Source organism: Xenia sp. Carnegie-2017, unplaced genomic scaffold (assembly GCF_021976095.1).
Source record: "Xenia sp. Carnegie-2017 unplaced genomic scaffold, XeniaSp_v1 HiC_scaffold_4, whole genome shotgun sequence".
NCBI lineage: Eukaryota > Metazoa > Cnidaria > Anthozoa > Malacalcyonacea > Xeniidae > Xenia > Xenia sp. Carnegie-2017.
Genome location: NW_025813504.1, coordinates 1,376,645 through 1,395,482, shown reverse-complemented (window position 1 = coordinate 1,395,482; position 18,838 = coordinate 1,376,645). Strand labels below are relative to the sequence as shown.

Below are 18,838 nucleotides of genomic sequence, written 5' to 3'. Positions count from 1 at the left end.
TGAGATATACGTAGCACAAAAAATTCAATGGACTTGCTCTACTGTATTTTTGCTATACTGTCGATAAGTGAAGACTTGTAGCTATTGATTATGAGGCTCTCATTAAAGGAGAGTTTGTATGAATCGTGAGAAGAGGAAATTCTTTCAAAGTCGTCCATGTTGGGGGTATCTCCTGACATGTTTATGTTAGCAAAAATGCACGATGACGCAAGGCGTGAGATTTGGTTACCTTCAATTGGAGATATTCTCATGTGCTACGAAAATCCAATGTGTAAATGACGTGTGATTTGACCCACATACAATACGTACAGCTATAACACTTTAATGAACACACAACATCCAATCTCTGAGGTTTGAGAACTTTTTCCTTAAAGGGGAGAAAGAAAATATACGTTAAGAAAGGTGGAAAACAAATTTCATTAGTACATGCGGAAAAGCGGCAGCACTAAGGCGATTTATTTATGTGTGTATTTGAATGGAATGCATACCTGTGAAAAAATGACAGAATTAGATGGATTTTTGTGAGCAGTAATGACGGGAGGTTTTGGGAAAAGGTGTTGTCGAGGAAGCGACGTGTTATTTGGTCAAATACGCGGAAAGAAAGCCTTTTGATGAGTAACTATCTCGTAGATTCAAGTAAAACAAAAATTTTCAAAGGCTAAACAAAAGTTTGTAAAACATTTTAAAGGTTTTAAAGATTTGTAAAAAACTTTCAAAGATTTGAAAAAGATTTTCGAAAACAAAGATTTGATGAAATATACACACGTGAGGCTAGTGAACGTTTGCGATAAACGGAACGCAGCTGCAATGCCTCGTACGTGGGTTAAGCCACACGTCCTTACAGACCAGATTTTCGAAGCATTTGGGAAAATTTTCCTTGCAGGTAACCAAATGTCAAGCCCTGCAACGAAAACAACCGTGCACCAATTAACATAGAAAGCCTGCAAATTTGTCTTGCTATGTAAATAATCTTTACTAACTGTATTAAAACAACAGATTTCTAAAGAAACAATGCAGATGATTTACAAAGCACAACCAAATATGAGGGTATTATACGTTACTGAGAGCAAAGTTCGAATACAAGCACGATATTTAAAGTAGAAATTCGGTAACTTCCATACAACATACGATGATCATAAATAGCGTTGGACGATTATCAAAAATCTCAGCTCATGATTATTTTTTAGGAAATTATTACGATATTCGATAATATCGCGATAAATACGATAACAAAATGCACCACATTATTTTTAAATTTTGATCAATAAAATGAACTAAACATAATCAACAAAGTAACTAAAGTTTTATGATAGTTACTCAATATTCAATAACAGTTACCGGATGACACAAATGCAGCGGGCACACAGCGCAAGCAAAGCATGCAATTTCATTGTTTAGCGCATCAATACATAAATATCAGTGATTTAGTCTAGCTTTTGTACTTTACTATATCGTATTAATTTGGTAAATTTATGTTTGAGCTACGTTTTCCGGAAATAAAAAGAATCATTTTGATTCTATAAAGCTAAATGTACATACAGGGAAAGCAATATCATGATAGTCATCAAGCATGACAATAACTTCGATTAATCGATTTATCTAAATATCACCCAACCCTAATCATAAATGTGTCATAGTGTTAGCAAACATCAACATCCCCTTTCAAACATGAATTCAATAATAAAAAATTTTTTATGGTCTATTTTGTAGTGGCTGCATAGTCCATTAATGAAAATAGCGCTGGGTGTTGATGCAATTGGGGCTTCAAGAGAATAATAAAGACAAGCTTACCGCTGTTTCAACGAACTGTGGCGTCTATTCTGGATCAGCTTGATGCATTGGAACGCATTAATCGCTTGGACAGTTTTGACTCGGTCCACAAGATTTGAGATAGCAATATAGGTACCACAGTGACCTGCTCCGTCACTGGATTAAGAAAATAAATATTTTTGTGTTTGTTGCAAAATTCTTGTAGAGATCTTCACTTAGACCTTAAACCGCCAAATTATAACCACGAGAGCGACGAGGTTAATCACTTGCTAATATTTGAGTCACACGTGTTTAACCTGCATATAACAATGACAGGTCTATTTACATCAGCAGCTCTTTGTGAATGTTCAACTTTAGATAAAATTTCCACCATACTGTGAACATCTTTAGAAACATCATGAACCGGCCACGATATTTCATGAATCACGGACCATACGACCTTTTTTAATATCCTAAGAAGCCAAAAATAAATAAATGTAACAATTCATTTACTCATAAAGACATTCTTTAGAAATCTATTGTTCTTAAGGTCAGTAAACACAAAAATATTTGCCGCAACTGCGTAAAAACACTATTGATATTACGCATTTAATAAATACGACGGGGTTTTTTAAAAGAAACATTTCACAAAAATAAAAACTAATCGTAATCTCAACGTTCACGTTTTTCGTTTTAACACTATATTCCGCCTGTAATTACACTCATAAATTAGTTCCAACCAGTATTTTATTTTAATATTTATAATCTACTGATAATTGTATCACTGCATCATATTACTCTTATATAAAATTATCATGCATATACATAATATTCTTATTATACTGAAGATGCAATCATAAGATGTTGAAACACATTTATTTTAAAACAACTCGTCGTATTTATTAAATGCAAAAAATATTTGCATAGCGAGAGTAAAGTCAGACTGACTACGCTACTGCATAAACATATACATATGAACTTTGTATGAAAGAGAAGTGTATTGATTTATTTGCAACCAATTATTTAAAGCAGAGATTTAAATATGTTTATAGAAATTTCTTTTTATCCGAATGATTCTGACTTTTCTCTTATAGAAACGTATTGATTGTAGGCACGCGTTTCTGATTTTTCCTTTAAGATAATGAATATTTTATTGTTTTATTGCAGGTATGTCGAAGCCTGTAATTGAATGTTGAATCTTCTTTAATGATGAACAAATGGTGTAAAAGCACAACAAAGAAGTATCAAAAGACCAGTTGCTAAAAATACTATCTTCACACAATTATAAAAGTAACTAGTATGGAATGAAGATACTGGACTGGATTACTTTGACTTTAATTTTATATACAGCTATACAACCATTGTAATTATACAAAAATCACTCTACACAAAGACTGGAACACATAATGACTTAAGTTTCAACATCAGATCACTTTTTAAAGGACACTAATCACCAGACAAAAATATATTAAAACTTTTTACATTGATCATATCAGATAAGGCGACTCACAATTTTGATATCTGGAATTCAACTCTAAGATTCACTTCTTGAAGACATCAAATATAAAACCACAGATCATACCAAAACCTTTTTGATCTACATATCAAATTGCCTGTGATTCTTGGTTTTCTAATTTATTCGTAAAAACGTAATTTAGAGAAACTACAACGTATAATTCTAATTTAATTCGATGCCGCATCAGCAAAAAAGAAAAGGAAAAATACGAATAGCACACAAATACAGGCAAGGAGAATATTTTGCCCTCTGCTGATTCTTTGTTATTCGGCTTTGTCTCAAAACATGGTGACTAATGATTGTCAACTTCAAAAGGTCAACTTAACGCCAACGAAGTACAAAGTGAAAAAAATGTAATGAAATATTTAAGAACTGACAATTAATATTGAAAAGGAATTCAATACCTTTTAAATGACAAAATTTCGTCCGTAACCACAAGACTATCCAAATTCTTACTATCCGCCATATTGCATGACATCATTGAACCAGTGAACTCAATATTTAAATAACTGGAATGAAAGCATAAGCCAAAATTGAAACCAGTTAGGCAATTGCGCTTCATGATTTGTACATCTTGTAAAATTTTGTGTCATTGCTTCAAAGCCATGTCTTCTTTTCTGTTAATCACCAATCTAAGCCGAAGCACAACGTTAACTAGCATTTGCAGTCAAATCATTAAGGAAATTTAATTTACCCGATCATTTTGAATGTTTAAAATGAATATTATCATGACGATATAAAGCAAAACAGGAAAGGACAAGAACAGCACCATCTTATTAACACTAACAAAATCAACTCCATCCACTAAAACTCCTTGTTTCTCACGTTAGGTAAATTCATGTGATGAACGACTATATCACGAGGAAGATTATCGAAAGATTTGTGGGGTAGAAAATTTGAGTTATTATATCAGCGACTTTAACTAGCTAAATAGACACTTCGTAAGAACTACCGTAGTAATTGAGTTTTCTCATAGTGGGTTAGAATATTCTGATGATTCCAAAATACAATCCACTTTCACAATGCCAAATCGTACATCCAGTGCCTACGTATACTGAGTTGTAACTTTCCTTTCTAAAAGGTAAGTTCTTTATCACTTCTATACAAATTACAATCATTGTTAAATAATTTTAATTAACAAGCAAGTGGTTGATAAACTAACCTATAGATTAAGACATTGAAGTGAGCAGTCGACGCAGAGTGTTTGATTTGAGCATTTGATAATTTCAATTTCAATTCAGAACTATTCCTGACTTGCAACCATTCACTTGAGATTTACCAAACAATGTTGCTCGCCTACGTCGGCTAGTGCCAACAATAACACTAATAAAATATTCATCTCTATCAAACCGCCAACATGGCTGAATTGCAAGTCAAGAATTCACTCTCATCAAATGTTGTCAGTAGATGTTAAATAACTTCAATACGCATTTTACTGCACGTTCGAGTACAAGAGTTTAGATTGATCCTAACGAACAGCCAATACGACAAGAATAAAAATTAACCCGGAGTAGCAACTCATTTCTACCGTTTATAAGATATAAATGAATGACAAAGGTGAACTTAATAATCATTAAGTGAGCAGGAGGCGGACAAAAAAAGCAACTGAACAATAAATAACACGTGATTACTTGAAGATATCAATAGACTACTTGATATTACATGACGAGAAGAAACTGTTTTACTTGGGGTTCGTCTGCTCATATTCTTAGGAAGTGAAAGCTCATACATCATAATCGTTGGTGTGTGTTCCAACTAATAAAAACTAATGAATCGGAGAAACTCGTGATAGGGTTGGCTATATTTTTCATATCTAGAGTCGATAATCTCTGAATGATATTCTGTACTTCTGTATTTGTAACAATTTGATATTTTACTCATAATTCCATTATAATTCGAACGCAAATATAAATTTTAAACGGGTTTAATGTTGCGGAAGATTAGTACCGACTACCTAGATCAGTCTTTTGGTGGGTGTTCCGGCCAGTGTTGAAAAACAAGGAGAGGGGTTGACAAAAAACTATAGGAGAGAAGGACGTGTTGGGAGATCATATGCATTTTCTTGTTTTGTAAAATCTTGTCTGGTAGCTTCAAACCCATTTCTTTTCGTTGATCTCTAGTCTACAGCCAAACATAATGCTCCTAGCACTCTAGCAATCAAATTATCAGAAAATTCAATTAACTCGATAACTTTGGATGAGTTTAAAATGAATATTATAATGGGATAATAAGCAAAACAGGAAAGAACAAGAACAGCAACATTATACTAACACTAACATAGTTGGTAACAAAGTAAACTCCATCCACTAAAACTCCTGTTTCTTACGTCAGGTAAATTAATGAGATGACAGTGTGTACATATTCATATATATTCCATTGACTCCAAAATTATGAATGAATGAAAATCCGTTCCCCAACTTATTTAAATAAATTACTGAGCATGCTACGCCACTGTTTGTTTGTAATTTAACTTTATTTCTTATTTAATGTACTTAGATAAAAGTATTACAACTATTATCCTATTTCAAATATTGACTACTTTAGCCAAAATTTGATGTTATGTTCAAATTGTTTTCAAATACTCTTCAGATTTTCCACTCTTATAGTTAAAAGGAAATAAAATTCTATGCTTAATCATATTCTTCTATAGTACGTTAAATTTCAGAAAACGTCTAAAATTTCATGAAAATTCAACTTCCCCAAATGACGAATACCAAGTTCAATAACAGTTACAACTTAACAGAGTTTAACAATAGAATGACAATATGACAAAATAATGACAATTGAATGCAAAGAAGCTCAATTATTCAAAATACCATCACAAGATAAAAATCAAATCATAACCAACAAATATTGTCTTTCAGCGATCATTTTAAAGCTGAGGGTGTAACCGCTCTCACACCTCATGTATTCATCCCTGTTAACTATTCATGAACTGGTATTTAGGTTTCAATTAGCAATCGCAGCAAAAATCAGCTCAAGATTGTTCCATCACGATCCTCAAAGAGTACTTTTATGGTCGTACGTAAAATCGGCGTCAATGAGTTGTCTAAATCTAACAGCACATCTTGTCGATAGTACGTTTCGCGCCAGTCCTGTCTCCTTCGAACATTTATGGAAAAAGACACTCTACGTTCAACATACGACCGTTTTCGTGTCAAACTGTCATTTTCATGGCGAGCAAAGAAAATGTGCGGATCGCTTCTACAAATATTGCCAATGGCAGTCTATAGTAATGTCAAATGTAAGCAGCAAATTCACAGATCATTTTGGAATATGCACTGGAACTAAAACAGGAAATACGCTTTATATCAAGGGGAACAAGTTCGCAAAGAAACGAAAACAAGCGCTTATTCATCTAAATAACCTACACTAAAGACAACCGTTGCACAGGAACAATACTTCGACTTGAGCCGCTGCAAAAGTAGATATCTTTGATGTTGTTGTTTCTAATTCGTTATTTGAAACACATCATCCGTTTTGTACATTTTGATCTTTCGCGTGGTGGCCTTCGAGGCAAAGCTGTACGTTTCGTCAACAACACTTTCATAAACACGCATAAATATCGCTCAAGTCGTTTTTACAATCTCCATTTAAATCCTGGAAAATTTCTGTTCACAAAATGCACGTTTATCGATAACTATGGCGGAAATGAGCCAACGATGCTGTCATTGGCGTCGCTTCATACAGTGTTGCCGTTATGTTTATAGACTGTTATTTCGAGAACTCGAATCCTGCATCGTCCTCGACGCTAATCTTCCCACAAAAAAAGAACTTCGTGGTTTCGTGGTGTTTCAAAAAAACAACATGTTTAATATCACCGCGACTCAACATGAACTAAACGTCATCGCGTACATTTTCACGAAGCCCGATAATGTACGTCGTTTCCGTCTTCAGGACAAGCTGAAGATCCTTTGTCCCTACGGATATGTGATGTCCAAAAAGATGTATTGCTACGAGGTCAAAAATAAGGCATACGTTGAATGCAACGAGTTCATGGTAAAATGTAAACCATGTCAGCGGAATACCTATTCGGTAAGTCGTGCAATACTTTATAACAATATCACCAACAGTATCAATTGTCAGGACTGCGCGAATGGCGGTCAATGTTACAATGGTCGCCTGACAGCAAAGCCAAACTACTGGGTATATTAAGTCAACCAATCAGTCCGCTTCATACGATGCCCACACGGTTACTGTTGCCAAGGCAATGACTGCGTCACATACAGTAATTGCCATGGAAAGAGACAAGGTAAAATTTGCGGGGAATGCCCGCATGGCATGTCGGTATCGTTGTTTTCTGCAGCATGCATTCCAAACGCTAACTGCGGTCATTATGATGTTATCCTCTTTGGCCTCAGCTACTGTATTGTTTATTTAGTGTTTTTTCTCTACCATAAAGAAATAATTCGACTTGTCAGGCGAATTTTTTTAACTTCCTCGAAAGAAACCAACAGCGGAATGTTGAAGATCGTATTCTACTATTACCAAATCAGCCGTTTCTTGGTGAGTCCAGCTAATTTTGAATCCCGTCAAACTGCGATGACGAAAGTACGTAATAAGATCGGAGAAATTTTCAACTTCATCATCATTTCCATTCCTGGAATGTCCAATTCGTGACCTTAATGACGTCACAAAACAAACAATCCTTCATTCGCTGGGCTAAGTCCTTCTCACATTTCTTGCCGTGCTGTTCACGGCAACAATTTTAAAGAATTTCGTCTGTAAACGCTTTAAATCTTACACGTCACGAGACATCCCGTTTTCCATCGAGACCGATGCAAGAGACGACGGAAAAGACCAAAGTTTCGAGGCGCGCATTGCTTCAGCATATACGCTCATCTCCCTCCTTATGTACGCATCATCCACTCAACTCTGTTTATCCTTGCTGCATTGTGTTCCATTGGATGATGAACAAGTTCTCCACATTAACGGCAATGTTATATGTTATCAGCTATATCAATATATTTTCCTGGCATATTTCATAACATCCATACTGCCGTTTTGTCTTGCTCCTGTTCTCGGATCGCACTTTCTACGACTTGAAAAGATCACCTTCAAGAACTTCTGTATGGCTTGCCTCTTCCCTCTACCCTTCTGCTGCTATTGGCTGTATCTATTAACAAGGATACGCGGTTTCAGGAGAATGGGACAACATAACAACGGCCATAAATTGCACGATATATGTGAGATAAACACGAACAATGAAGAAACAAACATCGAGTGTAATACCGCAAAGAGTACGAACAGTAATTCTAGGATACTTCATGTCTTACAGGGTCCATTCAGACCTTATAAAGCCGATGAATGTTCCACAACTTCGCGCATACCGTGGGAAGGATTTCTCATCTTTCGTAGACTGGTTTTAATTGTCGTGCTGACTTTTTTCTACGATGTTAAAATACGAATGCTGGTCGCTTTAACGATCTGCGTGGCGATTTTGATAAGTCACATGCTGGTGTTCCCCTTTCAGACCAAACGCGATAATATCGTGGAGTCTATCTTTTTAGCTATACACGTTATTTTATGCGGGATTACCTTGGTCAAGACTCTTTATCATGAAGAAGGTAACGGTTCTTATAATGCGGAGAAACTCCTCGCGTTGGATGCAATACGAGATATAATAATACTTTTACCGATATTTATCATATTAATGGCAGTTGTTCTTTCACTTGTTACAAAGATCTCGAATAGATTAAAATGTTTTGCAACGGTTTTGTTTAGAAAAATAAAACGCACAGGAAATTGATGTAACGTTGGACTTGACCTTTACGAAAAAAGCTCGCAGCAACGAGACATATGTTGACAATATAAAAACAAAAGCGAAGCTAGCGAATCTTTTGTGCTTAACCGTTTGAATCGAGGCGTTTATCACCCCGATGCAATATGTTTAGTACCTAAGGTCAGATGGGGTTGAAGAAAGAAACTATAGTCCAATGATATAAGACTTTACTCCCTATTACACCCTTTGATCCATGCAATATAATGACCAGATGACGATGATCGTCCTTGATGAGTCAGAACAGCTTGCAACTGGTAAAAACCACTGTTATTAGAGCCAATTTCTGAAAATCAAACAAAGATGAGAAAGGTTCATGCATGGATAACGAGGGATCCGGTACTTCATACATGAATAGCATGGGTAATGTAATTCATGCATGGACGAGGAGGATAATCTACTACACGCATGGATGAAATGGGTAATGTAATTCTTGCATGGATAAGAGGGGGTAATGCACTTCATGCATGGATAAGGAGGGTAATCTACTACATGCAAGGATAAGAAGGGGTAATGTACTTGATGCACGGTGACAGAAGACAAATTGAGCACTGCTTATAATTTTTGTAATTCGAAAGAAATTTATGCATTTAAAGAACAATACTATTGTTTTAAATATATCAGAAAAAGATTATATCAAGATAATGTACAAAATTAAGTACGAAAGATTTTAACGTATGAATCTACTGGTCATTAAACCAAAAGTAAAAAAGTAAAAGTGACATTTTATCGTTTCATCAACTGCGTCAGTTTTTACGACACAACATTTTTCAAGAGCTGTTTGCAAATGTTTCGGCTAAAGAATTGAAGCTGTATTCGTCATGTCAGCTTCCACTCTCTGATACTTCATGTTTAGACACAACGTTTTTCAAGAGCTATTTGCAAATGTTTCGGCTTAAGAATAGAAGCTGTATTCGTCATGTCAGCTTCCACTCTCTGATACTTCATGTTTACCAATGTCATAAGGTAACTATATAATATCCGGGCAATGACATCGAACACAACCATCTTCGCGAGAGTATCTCCGACACAAACGCGACTGCCTGCCGAGAATGGAAGCGTCGAGTAAGGCGGTGGTGTCGAATAATTTCCACAGATATTCAAAAATCGGGCTGGCCTAAAGACATGCGGGTCATGCCAAGTTCTTGCGTCATTATGAATAGCAAAGGCATTTACGATTACAGTCGTGTCTTTAGGAATGTGAAAACCGTTAATTTTTGCATCGGATGTTGCCCTATGGGGTAGAAGTAAAGGTACAATAGACCCATATCTTAACGTTTCTGTGATGCTTGCCCAGAGCAAAGGTAGTCGATGACGGTCGGAAAATGTCGGGGAGAATCGGGGCCTAAAACTTGCATCATCTCTTCGTAAATCTGATCTTGTATATCTGAATGAAAAGCCAAGAAATACAGCCCCCACGTGATCACTGACGTCGAGGTTTCAATTCCCGCTAGAAAAATATCTTTTATCATACAAGTTATTTCTTCCTTCGTTAAAATGACGTCATTATTCTTACTATCCATGATGTCATCTGATTGCTTTTGAAATGCATGCGTCAAATCGTAGTCTTCCACTGGATTTGCGGTTTCGTGCTCCCCGTATATTCGCAAAACAATCGTGTCCAAAAGATTAGTGGCCGACTTAAGTTTAATCACGCTCTTCAAAGGCAATCTCCTTAGCAACGGGATGGCATCAATGAGGTTGCCAGGGGCAACATACAAAAAACATGCACATCAAAAAACATGCACATCATTAAAAGTGTTCATGAGAGCATGGAATTCTGGGTCATCTTTGTCGTATTTGAACCCAAATGTTATGGCACAAATGATGTTAGCAACACAATGAAATATATCTTGCGGAATGTTTCTTGGAGTGACCGTTTTTTCTACCAGGTCAGCCAAAAGATCCTTTATGACGTCATAAGCCTTATTTTCAAGACTATTACCAAACGTCCTGTAAGCAGCATAAAATATTTTACGTTGTTTCTTCCAACGCTGAGAAATTTCTTTCGAAAAAGCGATATTCTTACCATCGTGACTAAACAAAATGGCCGCGTAAGGTAGGTTCAACGGTCGTCCACCAAAAACAAATGATTGATTCACAAGTACCTCCCGAGCCATTTCCGAGCTTCTCACGACAAGCGCACGCTCGCTTCCGAAGTAGATTGTCATTAGATCGCCATATTTCTTAGCAAGCTTTGCCAAATCAATGTGAACGGTCGTACCAATCAGATTTAAGTTTCCCAGAAAGGGAAGTGGAAATGGACCAGGAGGCAGATCACGTGACGTTAAATGTGACCAATAGAAAAAGAGAAGTCGCCAGAAAAAATATATCAAAATAATGCCAACTAATACTTCGATCATAGCGCAAAACGAGATCAGAAATGCTGTTAAGCGTTTTCTGTGAGTCTACGCGTGCCAACGCGAGATAATTGCAATGTGATCCGAAAGTTTCACTTTTTGGAGTGCCAAAAAACTAACGTTTCAAAAGATCAATAACGTACAGATAATTCTTCGTCCAGGAGAGCACTTCATTCAGAAAACAAACGATGCAGTGAATAATCTTCTCCCCAACGATTTCAACTCGTATATTTTAAAGGCCTTTATATGGAACATTCTCAAAACGCTATCAGTGAGTGTTGAAAAGGAAATAACGATTTTCCTCACTTTATCCAAAACACTTCTCCAAAATGAAGTCAACAGTGTCCAAATTGTTGTGATAATCGATTTATTGCGCGCACAACGAAATAACAACAATACGCGGTTAGATTATTTACCTCGAAAAGAGGGCAACGCTCCACGTTAATGCTTTTTTACGCCACGAATCAAGGTTTTACACAAAATGTGTACTGAAGTAGATTTTGTCAACCTTGATGCCAGTGCAAGAAGATTGTAAATATATAAAATACGTTCGCTTGTTAAATAGACACGCTTCGTTACATACTTAATCTTTGGCAAAGTGGCAAAGCCATTATTGAAGCAGAAGTGATGACGCCAGACCGACACAATGTTGCATCATGGGCAATCAAAAGGACATAATTTTACTAACAGATTTGATGTTAACCTTTAGGAGAGCCCAATAAGACTGGAAATACAAACGTGTTTGCTTGTTAAAAAGAGGCGCGCTTCATTTCGTCTTTAATCTTTTGCCAAGTCTTGCAACCATTATATGTTAAATGTATTTTTGAAAGGAGGAAATGACAGAAAGTATTCTTGAATCACAAAATTCGGCCGTTCTGCCGACAATTTAACAGACAAATTATTCTTTGATCTTTGTTTTAAAAGATATTTCAAAAATTTCAAGCAGTTTGCGTCATGATTTTATGAACTGCGAATTACTGGCTGTGTTCCAAAACATTTAAATAAAACCTAATAAATCGAATCTACTTCATGCAATCGATAGTTTCTTAATCTTAACTATCAAATCCAATTCTATAGTAACTTACCATCAGAAAACGAGTATGGTTGGTATTCCTTTACGTCAGAATCGACATCCATTTTATTAACACCAGATTTCTTTCACTCAAGCTTAGCTTTCTAAATACGCAAATGCACAAATAACATATGTTAAAAAAAATTCGATCAGACAAAAATATTTTCTAATTCGTATACATCACAACATAGACACACCATAATTAAAATCTTCAAGTACACTAGAGTACCCTCAAGTACCCTCGAGTACCCACTTCAACAGCTCCACACCTATTTTACCCCACCTCACCCTTTTAATGATCCCACATTTGAAAGGTAGCAAAAAACAAACCCCTGACATACATTCATCTCCAAGTATCTGAGCAACGAGATTATGTACATTAAGCATCCTCAAGTAGTCATGTGTATAGTGTATCCTCAAGTATTCATGTGTATAGTGTATCCTTAAGTACTCATAATTAGGTAATTAGAAGTTTATAGCGAACGATAAAAATGTGTCTTAAGGTAATTAGAAGCTTATAGTGAACGATAAAAATGTGTCTTAAGGTAATTAGAAGTTTATTGTGAACGATAAGACGGTGTCTTAAGGTAATTAGAAGTTTCCAGTGAACGATAAAACGGTGACTTAAGGTAATTAGAAGTTTACAGCGAACGATAAAACGGTGTCTTTAGGTAATTAGAAGTTTACAGTAAACGATAAAACGGTGTCTTAAGGTAATTAGAAGTTTATAGTGAACGATAAGACGGTGTCTTAAGGTAATTAGAAGTTTATAGTGAACGATAAAACGGTGTCTTAAGGTAATTAAAGGTTTATATTGAAGAATAAAACGATGTCTTAAGGTAATTAAAGGTTTATAGTAAAGCATACAGCCATAGAATAACAATTTATAATATATCTTTACAAATTCAGACAGTACAGAATGGGAGAACAAGGCTCTACAGCTTCACAACGCACTACGTTTACTCCATCATTCACCACCTTTGACGTGGTCCAATAGATAGATAGATAGATAGATGATTTATTTCTTAAAAACTGGCAGCCATATTGCTGAAATACGTTTAAGATTACATATAATACATACATAAATAAATTAACTAAATTACATCTTCAATGAGTTAAAAGTTATAAAACTATTTCTAAAACGTTTGGTATTAAAGTTAGTATTGAATGAAGATTGAGTCCTAAGTTCCATAGTTGAACGTTCTAAACGAGGAGGCAAAAGGTCATGAAGCTTATGTGAGGAATCTGCTACTATCTTCTGAAACAACGCTGTTGTTATATCATTCCTCCTTTCGCTAAGGCGTTGTAAATTAGTAAACTGCAGAGCGTTTTCATATTCTTGATGAGGCAGGATTATTTTTAATGCTCGCTTTTGGACTGACTCTAGGTCATCTGACAGATACAATGTCAGACTATTGTGGAACACTGGGCAAGCATACTCCAAGACAGGTCTTATACACGTTTTGTAAAATTGGAGCAATTCCTTGACTTCGATATTTGCTCGTTTTAGTTGAATAAGATAATAGAGGCGTTTACGGCATTTCTTAATTATTTCATTTACGTGGATGTTCCACTTAAGGTTACTGGCTATAACCAATCCCAAAACTTTCGCGTGTTGGACAATATCCAGTGTAATGTTATTGATGGTAATTGGTTGAAGGTCATTGGTATTAGATCCAAAACAAATTCGCATCTCTTTACATTTGGTTTCATTTAACTGGAACTTATCACGCGAGATGCTGTTCGCTAATGTGTCCATTTGGTTTTGTAAGTTACTTGTTTGATCTTTCTCAATTACTTCACTAACAGTGGTATCGTCCACGAATTTCCACATTTCATTATTTGGTAACTTGAGATCGTTAATCATTATCAAAATAGCCAAGGCCCCAATTTTGTGCCCTGCGGAACGCCTGCAGGTACGAGTTCCCACTCTGAAAAGCAATCGAATTTCAGCTTTACTCTTTGTTTCCTGAAGGAGAGGAAATCCATAATCCAGTGTAGAACCCATTTCGGTATATCAAATGAACGTAGTTTTCAACCAATAAGTTATGATCAATCAGATCAAAAGCTTTCTTGAAATCCAATAACAACACACGCACGGCCGCCCCGTTACCATCAGTTGCTTTATTCCACGACTGTAACATACTAAGTAAAGCTATAGTTGTGCTTGAATTTGGAATTGCCCCATACTGATTAGAGTCTATCTTTTTAAGTACAGCTGGCTTGACATAATTTTCCACAACAAACTCCTCGGCTACTTTTGATACAATCGCAGTAAGCGATATAGGCCTTAAGTGTTTATTAATATCTCGTACAGGTTTCTGCTTTGGAATCGGTGTAATATTTGCTTTTTTCCATGATTCTGGTAACCGGGCCTCTTTAAAGGAGCTGTTTATAATATCTGCCACGGGAGCGGCCAATAAATCAGCATTCTCTTTTAGAACCCAGGCGGGAATACCGTCTGGGCCAGTTGCTTTCCTTGCGTTAAGAGCTGACAACATCTTGAAAGCAGTAAACTCAGTGACAGGTAATAACCTCGGGAAATCATCATTCTCATTATCAAAGCATAAATGTTGGGGCAGTGGGTTAAAATCTTTCATGGGTGTTAGAAAGGATTCGTTGATCATGTTTGCAAGTTGCTCAGGAAAATGATCAGAGGGTGTTAGTGCATTATCAATATTTTGCAAGGTTGACATCATATCTTCCTGTGAAGAAACCGACGGTGAAATACCACTTAACTTTTTGATTTCCTTCCACCAACTCGCAGATGAACACGATTTTAAATGCTCTACTTTGTTTTGGTAAAAACGTTTCCGACAAGATTTTCTTTCTCGGTTTACTTGGTTTCTTAATTTCTTGAAAGAGTCAAGGTCTTTTTGTGCAAAAGCTTTTTCCCTTCGGCGGATCAGTTGTTTTAGCGATTTGGTCATCCAAGGAGGCTCATTAGTGATCAGCACCTTCTTTTTTGTGGGGAGTAGGAAATCAAGACCAAAGTTAATGATGAGCTCTAACATTTTCATTTTGTCATCACTATTTCTCATTTTGTCGTCACTATTTCTTCCTACCCACTGTTCGACATTGACCTCTTCTGAATATTTACCAAAGGCTGAACGTTTGGATGGTCGCAAATCCCTTGACATTACCACTACTTTAGTCCCAGAGTTTTCAGATCTTTTTAATTGTTGCACTTCTACGGTGACATGATCGGATAGTCCAAAGGGAGGACGTTTAATTGGAGAATCGTAAAATTCTTTCAAATTTGTTAAAATCAAATTCAGCTTATTATTGTCACGAGTAGGAAAATTTACGATCTGACGCAATTGGAAACTATTCTTTAGCAGACGAACGTTCAATTTGTTAAAATCGCCCGAGATAATTATCCCACAATTTGGAAATTTTGTTTCAACTGTTTGTAGTGATTCAAAAAGATAATTGATCATAGCCTCATCATTCGCCCCCCGGTGGGTGGTACAAATTACATAAAATAATATTGGACACACCTCTTGGTAAGCGGGTCAGTCTTAGATCTAACCATAATGCTTCGAACTCATTTGTTAAAAGGTCTTGCAGGATGCTAAAGTTAATTGTATTTCGAATATAGACGCAAACACCACCATGAATGCGTTCACGTCTATCGCGTCTAATTAAATTATATCCGGGTAGCGAAACAATGTTATCATCAATATGACTTTGCAACCAAGTTTCCACGATGCATAGAATATCCACACTTGAACTGGCAATGTACGCATGTAATTCATCGATTTTTGGGGCCAGCGACATGATATTAGACAACATTATGGATGGTACAAATACATTTGGTGATCCACAACGTTTAAAGGATACTCTTGGAATAATAATACAATTGCTTTTGTTATGACCAGACGGTCTGCAACGGGAACGTAAGTTATAATGATCGCTTGGATTAAGAGACGATCTTACTAGTGTAGGTATTGTTCGAACGAACTCAAGCGATTGTGTGATAGACAAACAACACTCTAATGTACTATCTTCTTTTCTTTAAAAATGTCTTTCACTATAAATTGATCGTGTTGGTGTTGTTGGCTGTCGCCTTTTTACATAGCACAGGTATTCTCTCCAAGACTTTTGTTGTTCCTCTCTGAATTCTTTCGTCAGGCTGAATTCCATTGGTAATTTCTGTTGATGGGAATAACGATGCTGAAGATGCCAAGAAGTCAACTGACGATTCTGCAAAGGAACTTGTTGATGGAATTATTGGTGATAAGGGCGTCGTTGGAACGACTGACGATGCCAAAAATGGGTTTGTTTATGGCCTGGTGCGGTCGAATGTACTCGCTTCATTACTCTATCACTTCGTGTGATTTTTAAGTCTTTATCTACTTCAGAATTAAAGTTGCTCTGATGTTTTCGTTGATGCTCGGTATTCTTAGAGACAAGTTCGTTGCTAGGAATTTCATTTCTTTGCGCCTGCTGGTTTTGAGTGTTAATCGTTTCGCTGACTTTACAGCTTTGATAATTATTCCGCTGCTTGCATTGATATTCATGTAATTGGGACTCAAGTTGATTTAAGCATTCATTACTAGGGAAATCTTTCTGATATTTGCTTTGTTGCTTTCGTCGATACTCAATAAGCTGTTTATCAATTTGAACTTGAGTCGTTTTTCTACTCTTGCAGCCTTGACCTGCTGCAGGGGATTTTACTGAGTCCTGCACGCCTACGCTTGTTTCGAGATTAGCAGGTTTTGCATTACAAATTAAGGGCACATTGTTTTGCGATGTAGTCGTTTCGTCAATTAAAGGAATTTTTGGTTTAATAGTTTGCGTGGCATGTGACAAAACAAGCACTTCACTTTCCATCTTTGTTAAGCGTGACTTCAGATTCAAATTTTCTGTTGTCAATTTGCATATATCTTGCTTGTTTCTAAGTATGACTTGCTTTTGTTCTGAAATTTTTGCCACCATTTTAAACACCGTTAATTCAATTTGATTTTTAAACTCATCAAACTTGTCCTCTAAGGATGTTTCAGCGTCTCCGGCTCGACATGGAGTTGCGCCGATAAGAGATTCCGTTAAATCGTCTTTATTTGTTTGTGAGGAAAGTTTTTGAAAGGAACTATCAATAAAGTCCTGTAACTCCTCGATTGTCGACTGGTCAAAAGCCGATACAGGCAAATTTCGCGTTTCAGATTTAGCAAGTTCGCCCCGTGTCTCACAGCTTTCACGTATAGTTTGCTCAGCAGATTCATGCTTATTTTCAATATCGGTGTTAATCTTATCTTGTACTTCAGACAAGTTAGCGCTTGAGGACTCCAAGACGCTTATCAACAAATTCTTAAATGATTCTCCGTCCTTTCCATTAAAAGACATTGTACTTAGCTTGCCCGGGTACCAAGTTATAATCAAATCTAGATCGCTGCTAACAAACTTTTTTGATTTACCTCCGGGCGATTTCCAAATGCCCACCAATCCGACGGTGTTTTCGACAAAATTTCGCAAAGATGTCAGGTCACCTGTCCACTTTAATCGTTGACCATCAAACATCAAAAGGGCTTCTTCTTTTATCAATTTAATCGCATGTATATCTGTTATATCTCGTATGATCCGGCTTATTTCGAGCAAGTCCATTTGAACTTCTACCGCCGCCATATTGTTAAGAGCTCAATGCACTTGCTGCAGTTGCTAAAAACATGTCCCGCCAACTAGCCGACAAAAATACCCTAATACGAGATGAAATCCTGGAACTAAATACCTCTAGTAATAAACTGAAGAAAAGGTCAAATGTTGCAAATTATGGAACATACGGCGAAAACACCATTAAACTGTCCAACGTACCCTACCGTTGCAACTATGGTGTGCAAGAGGCCATCAAGCGATGGTACAATGAAGGACGTTATTTCAGCTTTTCATCGCCCCAAATTAGCAAGGACACATCACCTTTTACACAAGTCATCTGGAAGAAGAGCAAACAGCTAGGAATTGGTTGCGCAGAGAGAAATGGTTTACTTATTCACGATTTGTACGTGGTTGCTTTGTATAATCCGGCTGGAAATACACTTATTGAAGTGCGTGAAAATGTTAGAAAACCTGGTAAAGTAAATAATGTTTATAGAGATGTATACTGATATATATGGATAGTAAATAATATTTATGAAGATATATACTGATGTATATATGGATAGTAAATTATATTTATGGAGATATATACTGATATATATATGGATAGTAAATTATATTTATAGAGATATATACTGATATATATGTGGATAGTAAATTATATTTATAGAGATATATACTGATATATATAGATAGTAAATTATATTTATAGAGATATATACCGATCTATATGGATAATAAAAGATATACAAGGATACTAATGTATGATG

The 18,838-nt window shown here is 36.2% G+C and overlaps 2 protein-coding genes across 2 annotated transcripts; one reads left to right on the top strand and one right to left on the bottom strand.

Annotated features, from left to right (window-relative positions):
* Positions 1-10,315: 10,315 nt before the first annotated feature.
* On the bottom strand, positions 10,316-11,407 carry LOC124455837 (cytochrome P450 1A1-like). Its single transcript, XM_047006455.1, has 2 exons — positions 10,793-11,407; positions 10,316-10,702 (listed from the first exon to the last, which is right to left on the bottom strand). Exons 1-2 carry the CDS (start codon positions 11,405-11,407, stop codon positions 10,316-10,318), a joined length of 1,002 nt encoding a protein of 333 aa, XP_046862411.1.
* A 6,735-nt stretch (positions 11,408-18,142) lies between these two features.
* Positions 18,143-18,577, top strand: LOC124455836 (Golgi-associated plant pathogenesis-related protein 1-like). The gene has a single exon (XM_047006454.1). The coding sequence runs from the start codon at positions 18,143-18,145 to the stop codon at positions 18,575-18,577; it is 435 nt and encodes a 144-aa protein (XP_046862410.1).
* Positions 18,578-18,838: the final 261 nt, after the last annotated feature.

Bases quoted from the DNA above. Each gene is read 5' to 3' on its own strand.
- LOC124455837 (XM_047006455.1), bottom strand. From the start codon at position 11,407: ATGATCGAAGTATTAGTTGGCATTATTTTGATATATTTTTTCTGGCGA. The intron at 10,703-10,792 runs GTGCATGTTTTT...TTGCCTTTGAAG, and splicing joins TCATGAACACTTTTAATGAT to AGCGTGATTAAACTTAAGTC.
- LOC124455836 (XM_047006454.1), top strand. From the start codon at position 18,143: ATGTCCCGCCAACTAGCCGACAAAAATACCCTAATACGAGATGAAATC.